The sequence below is a fragment of the Babylonia areolata genome, chromosome 1 (genome assembly GCF_041734735.1).
Source record: "Babylonia areolata isolate BAREFJ2019XMU chromosome 1, ASM4173473v1, whole genome shotgun sequence".
NCBI classification, from domain to species: Eukaryota; Metazoa; Mollusca; class Gastropoda; order Neogastropoda; family Buccinidae; genus Babylonia; species Babylonia areolata.
Genome location: NC_134876.1, coordinates 67734218 through 67746584, shown reverse-complemented (window position 1 = coordinate 67746584; position 12367 = coordinate 67734218). Strand labels below are relative to the sequence as shown.

The 12367-nt window shown below is 41.2% G+C and overlaps 1 protein-coding gene across 1 annotated transcript in view; it reads left to right on the top strand.

Moving 5' to 3' along the window:
- LOC143286927 (uncharacterized) overlaps positions 1-12367 on the top strand; it is a 242966-nt gene that overhangs the window by 33141 nt on the left and 197458 nt on the right. Inside the window, exons 36-42 of the mRNA XM_076594924.1 lie at positions 376-462; positions 2034-2144; positions 5717-5917; positions 7412-7483; positions 9066-9304; positions 9536-9679; positions 9966-10047. Coding sequence (XP_076451039.1) covers positions 376-462; positions 2034-2144; positions 5717-5917; positions 7412-7483; positions 9066-9304; positions 9536-9679; positions 9966-10047 — 936 coding nt within the window. The remainder of the gene's footprint in view (positions 1-375; positions 463-2033; positions 2145-5716; positions 5918-7411; positions 7484-9065; positions 9305-9535; positions 9680-9965; positions 10048-12367) is intronic.

The window sequence follows — 12367 nt, the reverse complement described above, 5'->3', positions numbered from 1 at the left end:
TATGTCAGAACATGTAACCAGAAATGTAACCATGATATCAACAGTGTTTGTTTAACCAGTAATGTAACAATGACATCAACAGTGTTAATGTAACCAGTTATATAACCATGATGTAACCAAAATGTATCCAAAACAATGTGTATGGTTAACCCTGACAAATCTGTTATTAACTGGACAAAAGTGTTTTGAAGCATAATCTTTGTGTGAGCATGGATGTTTACAGTATACTTCATGTAACTTTGTATGAATTGTAGATAGTTTGGTTTCATTCGAGTCTGGAAGAGGGAAAAGTATTGCTTACCAAGTGTGGTTGAAGGACAGACAAACATTTCCAAGTGCGCAAAACCCCAATTCTTTGTGTAAACCTACTGTTAGGAAACCTGTGCAAGTGCCTGTCGTAGCGCCCAAGCCAGCACCGGTGAAAACACCACCAGTGGTGGCCCCCAAACCAGCACCACCCAGGTACAATTTCCTGCCTGCATTCTGTGCCCCCCGTACCCCCCACACCTTCCTTACCCTTTACCCTTTATTCTTCTGCTGTCTGCCACCTTTCATATGTACAATTTTTCTTCTCTCTCACTCTCTCTCTTTCATTTCACTTTCTGACATTTTTCAGATTCATACATTTTTTTTTACTCCTTCCTCTGTGCCTCTGTTTCCATTTCTCTGTTCCTTTTTCAATTCTAAACTTTCCAAATTTTATTTTTGAAGCAAGTCTGCTGCATTTCTTTTATTTTTATTATTTTTAAATTTTAGTTTATTATTATTTTTTTCTATTATCCTTTTGAAATTCAATTATTGCAGTGCAGTTGATTTCAGGATTATGTTTTTTCAGTTGACATAAATATTCCAAATGTTTTTCTTCTGACTGATCTTGAGGATGTGTACATGAAAGTATACTGCTTTTGTTTGGGAAGAAGGGTTTTAATCATTACAGTAGTAGAAGGATGAAAGTAATGGTGTGACCTGGACTGGGAAAGAAACTAACAGATGTCATGAAGTAGAGGATGGATAAGGTACAGGGGGGTTGTAAGGGAAAGGGGGAGGGTTAGCATCAGACCAGCATCACAGTGAATGACGGGCTGTCTCAGTGCTGGCCTGGAGACTGAAGGAGGCCCCATCCCCATCATCTGCTATGCCTCAGACACACAGAAAGCCTCTCTCAGCCTGGTGCGCTCTGAGACTCTGAGGGACAGGTGGGTGGTGTGGGGTGGGGTAGTCACCCAGATTCATCCCATACGAGTGTGGGTAGAAGTAGACACCCTGGTTGAGACGTTGAGGATTTCTTGCTGTGTATGTGTGTGGGTAGGTATAGACACCCTGAGTGACAAAATGAGTACCCTCTTGAAGTGTTTTTTTAAAAAAAATTCTATTTTTTACATTTTATTTTTATTTCTTTATCTGTTTGCTTACTTATTTTCAATCTGTTTTAATGTTGTTTTTATATATTTATTTATTTATTAATTTATTTATTTATCTATTTATTTGTTTATTTATTGATTTAATGATGTATCCATTTTTTAATACTTTTTTTTAATTTAATTTTTTTGTCAAGGCCTGACTAAGCGTGTTGGATTACGCTGCTGGTCAGGCATCTGCTTTGCAGATGTGGTGTAGCATACATGGATTTGTCGGAATGTAGTGATGCCACCTTGAGTAACTGAACTGAACTGAAGTTTTTGAAGGGGATGGGGTGGTAGAAGTAGGCACCCTGCTCACTCCCAACCCCTCTCCCCCCCCCCCCCCCCCTCTCTCTGTATCTGTCTGTTTCTGTGTGGGATGAAGCTTACTGACTTCAGAAGAATCTTGAAGAATTTATAAGCGTGCACGCTTTCCCTTTCAGACGTTGGGTTGTGTGAACTTTGTATATAGAGTAACATCATTGCCCAGGTCTGCATGGTTAGTGGTTAAACAGATACCTGAAACCATGCTGATGCATGGGTAGGTATCATTGAACTCCTATTATAAAGGGTTTGCAACCATACCACAGTCAGATCTCAGTGGCTGTAACTCACACTGTGATGCATTGGTAGACATGTGGAGCCCCCCAAACCCAAAGTGCCACCTGTGGAGAAGGAGTTTATTCCTGCCCCACCACCACCTCCACCACCACCACCCCCACCACCCCCACCAGTGGTCGCCAGGTGAAGAGAAGCGTGGTTACCTGTCTGTCGCTGCCTGACATATTGCCACTGACAGCTACATGTTAACGTCAGCTGCTTTGTTTTGGCCATAATTATGAGCCTTCACAGCATCTCGGGCTTCATGGCTGATAATATACACTTCTTTTTTTTCTGCTGCAGTCTGTCGGCTGACTCTCCTTTCTTTAAAACAAATGGCAGGGCTGGTTCGTTTATTTGATTCACTACACTGACACGATCTGACTGGCTCAGAGCACATGGATTAAATGATATGCACATTGCACGTGAAACAACTGACTAAATTAATTGTCTAATATTTCCAAACTAGCAGTCTGGTGTAGTTAAAAACAAATGAAAAAGCTATTCAGTACACCTGAACTATATGACTAGTCATCTATATCATCATGAATATCTGAATTAGCTAACTTGAGTATGTTATGTGGAAGTGAATTAATTGAGTGTGGTGAAGAACAAGTGAATATGATTACTTTTTATAATGTGAATTAGGTGGTTAGGTACTGAGAACTGAGTTTGGAAGATGCATCTGAGCAAGATAAATGGTGTGGTAAAAAACAAGCAAACCATTTGACTTTTTTAATCTGTACAAGATGACCGGTTATGCACAGAATGTCTTAACTGACTGTTCAGTACATCTGAACTAGCTGACTGACTCAGCCCTGATATGGCCTTAGTGGTTGCTGGGCTATAAACAACATGATTTGATTTGAGCTGACTGACTGGGTGAATTAGATTGAGCTGGTTATAAATAGTTTGGGACAGACCAATTTTAAGTGTTTTGTAGTATGGTGCTGACAGCTGAGCTACATGTTTAAGAGTGTGTTATTTGCCTTGGATACCCATTAAACACATTAGTGGCTTCATGTAGTGTATGACACTGTTAACTCTTTGGGTGCTTCAGGTGTGTGGTGTGCATGTCTCCTTTTGTACCTGGAGTCCTGGAAAAGAAATGCCACAGAAATAGTGTATGCACAGATTTGTTTTGTCAGGTTCTTATTTCACTTGGTTCAAGTGCTGATTAGTTTGTGCCTGCCTCCAGCTGATTCCCCTCCCATTTTGCATCAGTTAGGTGTTGCTTGTGGTACTGGCTGTCAAATCAGCATTAGAAGAGAAGTATGTTGTTCTCTGACAGTCCTGTCACATGTTTTCCACGTCTGGATGCATGTTCTCGGTGGTGGAACGGCCCATTCTTCTTTTTTAGCAGTGAGGTATACAGATGTTTTAATGGTGCTATTCACAACAATAGTTTGTTGACTTTTTGGTTCATCTGCTGTTGATGATCTGCACTAACGCTGCACTTGTTGTGCTGTGTGTTGTCTTTGTGAGTGCATGTGATGCTATGAGGGGGTGGGATGTTTGTGAAGTTGGCATGGGGGAGGAGGGTTGGGGGAGAAGAATGAAGCTGCACATGTTAACATTGCAATGTAAACATTGGAGTTAGAAAATAAAGACGTCCTGAAACGTCAGTCTGTCCTGTGACATGCTTGTCACAGGCCTTTCATGTCTTTTTGCACTTCTTTGTCACACATCATTTCTTGTCCCTGTACACATCTTTGACATTCACTGATCCTGTGTCTTGACACATCTTTGTCATGACCTGTTTGTGTCTCTTTACACATTTATATCACTCACTGTTCCTGTCTCTTTTACACTTCTCCTGTCTCTTTATGCATATTTGTCACACATCATTTCTTGTCCCTTTACACATCTTTGACATTCACTGATCCTGTGTCTTGACACATCTTTGTCATGACCTGTTTGTGTCTCTTTACACATTTATATCACTCACTGTTCCTGTCTCTTTTACACTTCTCCTGTCTCTTTATGCATATTTGTCACACACACTTCCCATCTCTTTATGCATATTTGTCACACACTGTTCCTGTCTCTTTACACGTTCCTGTCTCTTTTACACTTCTCTGACACTCACTGTTCCTGTCTCTTTACACATATTTGACACTCACTGTTTCTGTCACTTTTACACATTTACACATATTTGACACTCACTCAGTCACTGTTTCTGTGGATTTACACATAGTTGTCACACACTGTTCCTGTCGCTTTACACATAGTTGTCACACACTGTTCCTGTCGCTTTACACATAGTTGTCACACACTGTTCCTGTCACTTTACACATAGTTGTCTCACACTGTTCCTGTGGATTTACACATAGTTGTCACACACTGTTCCTGTCACTTTACACATAGTTGTCTCACACTGTTCCTGTGGATTTACACATAGTTGTCTCACACTGTTCCTGTCACTTTACACATAGTTGTCTCACACTGTTCCTGTCGATTTACACATAGTTGTCACACACTGTTCCTGTCGCTTTACACATAGTTGTCACACACTGTTCCTGTCACTTTACACATAGTTGTCTCACACTGTTCCTGTCACTTTACACATAGTTGTCTCACACTGTTCCTGTGGATTTACACATAGTTGTCACACACTGTTCCTGTGGCTTTACACATAGTTGTCACACACAGTTCCTGTGGATTTACACATAGTTGTCACACACTGTTCCTGTCGCTTTACACATAGTTGTCACACACTGTTCCTGTCGCTTTACACATAGTTGTCACACACTGTTCCTGTCACTTTACACATAGTTGTCACACACTGTTCCTGTCGCTTTACACATAATTGTCACACACTGTTCCTGTGGATTTACACATAGTTGTCACACACTGTTCCTGTCGCTTTACACATAGTTGTCACACACTGTTCCTGTCACTTTACACATAGTTGTCACACACTGTTCCTGTCGCTTTACACATTTTTGTTACACCTCTTCTGTCTCTTCACACATCTTTCTTACACTCTTTTCCTGTCTCATTTACACACCTTTGTCACAGATTGTTCCGGTCTCTTTTGACATGTCACATGCTGTTAATGTATATTGGCACATTTTCCATGACACCTCGGCACTGTTTGTCATGTTATTTACTTGCCATTTTACTTATTTTTTCTGATCTTTGTATGATGGTCAACATGAATTTTATTGTTGTTTTTTATACTTATGTCATGAATACTTTCTTTACTGTCTTGTCCAATGGTCAAAGGTAACATTTTATCTGGAGCTGGTTTTGTAGTTCCACCAGATATAGCTATATCTCCAGCACCTGTTTTAAAACTGAAAAACAAAGTTAAAAAAAGAAAATAGTTTGAAGTATTCTTTGCATTTTTTTTAATACTGACTACAATGTGTTAAAGTGCAGTTGAGGAAGAGAGTGCTTTATGTGTTTTGTGTCCACAACGTGGGTTGACCATGGAGAGCATAATCCTGACATACTGTGGTCTGTTATCTGGTGAATATACAGTTGACAAGTGATGAACATCAGGGCATGTCATGATCAGTTTATCTCTCTTAGATGCCAAAAGTGGCTCTGTTTCTAATGTCACACTTATTGTGGGAGAAGAAGTCCTTTTGTGAGGTATTACAACAATGACAGGAACAGTGGACCTTGTTTAGTGGAGAGTTGGAAGCGAGACCACTGTCCTTCCTTCACTGGAGAGTTGTGGTGTGACCATGCTGCCTTTTCCCTTTCAGCGTTCCAGCTGCAGTACCCCCTCCCCCTCCCGCCCCCAAGCCTGCCCCAGTGGCAGCTCCAAAGCCCAAGGCTCCCAGGGTTCGTGTGCGCAAGCCACCGTCCCCGGAGCCTAAAGTGCCTATTGTTCTGAAACAAGAGCCAACGCCTTGGTGGCCGGAGAAGATTGATGTGCCCGCTGTGGTGGGCAGTATTGAGCGGAGGTTGGTGATTGGCATGTGCAGCCCCTTCCCTGCCCAGTCAGACCCTGGCATGCTGTCCACTCCTCGTTGTTGCTTGTTTCTCCGCTCATTCACACTGGCAGAGGAGTAATGTAGGGTGACTCCAGGCTTGACGTGCTGTGATGACCTGGTCTACCGTGTCACTGCTGAAATGTCATTTTGATCATCATCCATCATGCTGGTTCCACCGGACATTGTTCGTCACTTGTTGTGTTTGGTTGCTTGGTCAGTTGGATGGTTTGTTTGGTCGTTTGTGTTGGCTTGTCTTGTCTCCATCCTTTTTGATTCTGATCAGTCAGCTTAGGCCAGTGTTTGCTGTGTTGTTTGTTGCAGTGTTTTTGGCTCTGATGGTGTCAGTGCAATACATCCATGTTGTCAGTGTTTTTGTTGGTATTAATGCTTACATGTGTCTTGGCTGGTGGTTGTTGTTGCTGTTGATGGTGGACAGTCCTCATCTGTCATGATTCTCTCATTGCTGCCATGCCCTGACTGTTCCCTTTGCTCTTCCTCCATGGTGATGATGAAATCCTTCCCAGTCTTAGTTTCGTTTTATTCAAGTGCTCCTTTTAACCCCACCCCCACCCCCCTCCCACCATTCCCCCCACACACTGGAACATGACACATGTTTGACTTGACTTCATTAAGAAAGCCGTTTGGTGTGTTGACTTCTGCGTCAGACAGGCAGTTTGTTCAAACCTGTTCTTCTTCAGGTGACATCGCTTCCCTTCCATCTTACCCTGCCTCTTTGCTCTGAACTGCAGTGTGTGTGCTGTGTGTGTGACCTGGTTGGTATCATAGAGAGACTTTCCCCTCCTTTCTGTGCTGTGCTGTGTGGTGCTGACAGACATGTCTTTCACTGTCCATGCTATTGCAGGTGGAGTTTTCATGGATATGTTTTGGAGCAGAGTAAAACAGAAAACCATTTGTTGTCACTGTTCAAGGTGGTTCCATGTTGTGTGTGTATCAACTCATTGCCATTTTGTCCAAGGCCATTGTAACCAGGCTGGTACCCGTTAGATCATTTCTCACCTCTCTTGTTCCCTCTTGGAGGGTGTATTCTGTCTTCTTAGCATTATGTCACTCATCTTTTCAAGTAATATCCTTGCTGTCAGAGGAAAAGTTGGTCAGGAAGAAGTTGGCCTTCTCTTGTGGTGTGGTGTGCTGACGCCTTCTAGCTGTCAGTGGCATGTGGTTTTTGCTGGGACTCGACAAGCCATTGGTGCCTTAATGCTTTAGATAAAGCCAGTCTAGATGTAAGGCAGCTTGCTGCTGCAGAACACGTCTCTGTGGATAGGTTTTGGAGGAGTCCTGTGGAAATGGAATAATTGATGGCATATTCAGTTGGCTGCTGGTGTGGTATGTGGCTCTGGAAATAGTTAATGTGCAATGCGTTGTGTTTTACTCAGTCAGCGGCTGGCATGGTGACAGAACAGTGGAAGCGATCATTGTGTAATGTGTAATGTGTTCTATCATCAGGCCCAAACCAGAACCAGTGCCTGCGCAGGAAGTCTCCAGACTTGCCATTCAGTTGGCAGACGCCACTGGCAGGTTGGACTTGCGTGCAATGAAGTGAACTGACCATGCTTTGTCTCCCCTGTGCTGCCAGATTAGCATCTTCACACACTGCTTTCAGCTAGGAAAGGACAAAGGGATAATTTTGTGGGGACACTGGCCTGCACTGTGCATTGTCACAGAGTTTTAACCAGCAACAGTGGCATGATATTACAAAATGTTGACTGGCCTCTTAAGAATATCATTGTCTGTCTTGTGAACAGACTGGGGTAATGACAGGATGTTTAGTGTTTAAGCTTACTGTTTTACCACAAGTTCACAAAACCAGGTAACCTTGATGAATAAACAATCTGTCCACCAGTGGTAGTCAAGTAAAGGAAGAAATTTGTAATCAGCCAGCTAACAGGGGAGACAAACCATGGCACATTGTCCTTGGCGATTATTTCCGTTGCTCACATTTCACAGTATGTCATAACATCACATGTGATTTTCTTCATTTTGTTGTATTTCAGTTGGATCACGATATGTCTTAACATCACTGTGATTTTCATCCTTTTGTTATTACTGTTGTATTGCAAGCATGCATGACAAATGTCTTTTGTTTCCATTTCTTCATTTTTCCAGATGTAGTAGTTTGCAAACTTGCATGGTATATGTTTTTTCATTTCCATTTCTTCTATTTTCCAGTTATTGTATTTCATTTCCTTTGACATCATTGTGATTTGCAGTGTTGATGTTGTTGTTTAATCACTGGGACAGAGTGTGACAGCATAGTGTATTTGTCTTGCCAGCAACTCTCTGACTGCATATACAGATCGCAGCAGAATACAATTGAAATATGATTTGATAGCTATTGTGATAGGTGTTTTGATAGTGAATGAAACAGCTGTTATGTTTGTTTCTACATTATAAGAGGTTTTGATTTGGTACACAGTTGTTTGGACACAGTTGATGTTGCACAGTGTGGTCTTTTCTGTTTTTCTTTTTCTTTGTGTTTGTCTCTCTCCCTCTCTCTTTTTTACCATGTCCATTTTTATTATGTTGACATTTGAGCAGCAGACTGGATGCTGTCTGACTGCAGCTAACCTCACTTCTTTTGCACTCTGTTATGATAGTTTATTTCAAGTAGATTTTGCATGATCTGTTTGTTTACTCCATGTCAGAATTTGCATCTGAGTTTGGGAAGTACTGGGTTGATTTTGACCTTTTTCACACCAGAACTGTGATAATAAATTTCTTCTGTTGAAATGAATTATTGAATTGAGATGAATAACTGATCAAAAAGTATACACACATATGTTAAAAGAAATGTGAGATTCAACTTGATGAACTAGAATCCATTGGAACAGAAAGTGTCTAAGACATGCAGATCGTTTTGTGGTGCTGGAAGTGTGTAAAACATGCAGATTGTTTTGTGTTGCTGGAAGTGTGTATGACATGCAGATCGTTTTGTGGTGCAGGAAGTGTGTAAGACGTGCAGATTGTTTTGTGGTACTGGAAGTGTGTAAGACATGCAGATTGTTTTGTGGTGCTGGAAGTGTGTAAGACATGCAGATCGTTTTGTGGTGCTGGATCTTTCAGACACATGGCATTCACCCATACATGGATACTGTTACAGGGAAGGCTTTGACTACGAGTCGGCAGTGCAGGAGTACATCCGTCGTGAAGGTGAAGCTCCGCCTCCAGAGGACTTGTATGACAAGACAAAGCAGCGACCACCCAAGTTCAAGACACACATCAAGGATCTGCTGACCCTGATGGAGAACGACCCTGTGCACTTTGAGTGCAAGCTGCTGCCCCTGGGAGACCCCACCATGAAGGTGGAGTGGTTCAAGGACGGAGAACCCCTGATACACGGTGCGCTTAGTTTTTCTCTCCCTTTGTTTCACTTTCTCAAAATCCTTTTTTTTCTGTTTGTTAGTCTCTTCTATTTTCTTTTTCTGTGTGTGTGTGTGCGTGTGCGTGCATGCCCACATGCGTGCGTGCCTGTGTGCATGCTTGTGTATGCAAAGTGTGTGTGTGCGTGATGTGTGTTTGATGTGTACCTGCCAGACACATGTTGACTATTGTTACCTTTATGCCGCACAGGTACCCGCTACATGCCAGCCTATGACTTTGGCTTTGTCAGTCTGGACATCCAGTGGGTCAACTCAGAGGACTCTGGTGTCTACACCTGTAAGGCCACCAACAACTATGGAGAGGATATCACCTCCGCAACTGTTGTATGCAAAGGTGAGAAATAATTTGCTGTTATGACACTGTAGCTTGACTGTGTACCGGTAGTCCAAGTCTTCCCATCTGAGCCCACATTATGCTCAACTCCATGTAGAGGATGAATAAAATGAAAAAAAAAAATCCATATGCAAGTCTCAAAAAGGTTTAAACATGCAACATTCTAGTCATCAGTCCTTGATGTGAACCACTTTGCCACAGTGTCTGCAGCGTTATAGATATGCACTGTGAGGTTTGAACCATTTTACATTGTGAGGGCAGTGTGTATGTATTTGTGTGTGTGCAGCTCTGCGGGGAATCATCATGGAGACACAGCTGCCGGGAGAGGGAGCAGCCCGTCTGCAGGAGATGGAGGAACACTGGCGCAGGTCAGTGGTCTGCATAACGATACAGCTACCAGTATCACTGTACTGCACTTTGGATGTTGTGCATTCCAGAATCTCTCTCTCTCTCACTCTCATTCACACACACACACACACACACACACACACACACACACAACATTGTTCAACATTCTAATGAATGATTTACCAGAAAAACTAACAAAGAATGTTGTAATGGTTCAATATGCTGATGATATATGCATGTGGATGAAAGTTACAATCAAAAAGAAAACGCCTGCCCAATATATGAATTACACAAAAAACTATATCAAAATGAATTAAACACAGTAGCAAATTATATGAGCGAGAATGGTCTGCAAATATCAACCGAAAAAACACTTGATGCTTTTTAATTATGGATCAAGTCCAGCAACATTGCCTTCCTTTAAAATTTATGATAACACCCTGGAATATAAAAAAGTAGTTAAATTCCTTGGAGTACACCATACATCAAAATTAACTTGGAATCATCATATCGATTACATTTTAACAAAGGCCAGGAAAATATTAAACTTCTTGAAAATAGTATGCAAACAACCATGGAGCCAGGACCTATTCATTCTACTACACCTTTGCACATCACTTGTTCCGTCAAAACTTATATATGCACAAGAAGTATACTTCAGTGCACTGAAATATTTATTGAAAAAAATTCAAAGCATAGACTGCAGAGCATATAAACTGGCACTTGGCTTACCAGCCCATGCTTCCAGTAAGAAAACGTACAGTGCAGCGGGAGTATTACCATTAGAGGATCAAAGGGAACTTGCGTGTAGTAAATTTGTCTTGAGAAGTTTAAAGGACAAAAATGATTTGGAATCAGAAATAACTCTCAAATCCGACCGCAATTTTCCAAACAGAACTAGATCTATATCCTCTCATACCACACTGGGAATATACACGTCAAGTATTTTAACAAATTTCAGTGTGAATAAAACCCCACATTTTGCTAAAAGGTCTATAGTATCACCTACACCTGTATGGGAACTTCAGAGAGTGCAATTTGATATTGATCACACTGACCTGACCAAAGATGACAACATAAATTCACTTACATCGCATGTACGAATCCATTTGGAAGAGAAATACCTTAATCATCTAAAGATATTTACAGACGGCTCTGTTGTAAATGATAGAGCTGGTGCTGCTTTCGTTATTCCAGACCTTAACTTTCAAAACTCATTTCAACTGGGAGAGAATAAGTCCATCTTCACAGCTGAACTCTTAGCAATTCTAATGGTGTTAAATTTCATGATATCCTTTCCGAAAACTATATTTCAGATTCTGTTTTGTGTTGATTCTAAATCACGCTATTGAACTTATAAAAGAAATGGTTAGGCATGAACTCATTATTGAAATTAACCATCTGATTCATGAACTCTTACTAAGAGGCTCTCACATAACCTTTTGCTGGATTCCTTCTCATTGCGGTTTTTACTATAATGAAAAAGTTGACATTTTGGCTAAAAAAGGACTAGAAGCTCCACGAAGGAGTTAGATTTAAATATTTCGCTTTCACTACAGGAATTTTACACCATGGTAGAAAAAGTCCAATGGTCAAAATTTCAGTTTGGGGAAAAACACACCGATGACTCGGAGTTACATAAGAACATAAAGAAAATGTATGGTTTCATGGGAAAACATTACCATAATGATTTTCATAAGAGGCAAATCATTTCTCTAATCTGCAGATGGAAAATGAATTGTTTTAGGACAAAATATGTCAGTAATGTTTCTTGCATCTGTGGTGCTCACATAACAGCCGATCATATACCAACTTGCGATATGTTAAAGTCTCAAATCCCTGAACTGAAATCATCTTCAGTGTTGACGATCTTCAGCAGTCCATTGCTGATGTATGACTTTTTCAACTCCTTGTTGAATAGTCCAGTTGGTTCGCTGTTATAGTTTTTCATTAGAAATATGTTATATTGTTTTTTGTTGTTTTTTTGCTTTTTAAAAATTTTTTTTTTTAACAAAACTTAAATCAATCATTTTCTATATGTAACACACACACACACACACACACACACACACACACACACACTTTCACTTACTCGCATGCATACACAGTAATTCCCCCCCCCCCCCCCCCCTCCTCCCACTCGATTTTTTTCCTGCCCTCATCTAATATCACTTACTGTGAAAAGACGTTAAACTAAAGAACGAACGAACACACACACACACAGATACACATAAGCACGCATCCACATGCACACACACACAAGCATGCACACACACCATACCTTCCCTCTCCTTTCCCCATTTGCCTCCCCCAATCCCTTTTCCATAAACACATTCAGCA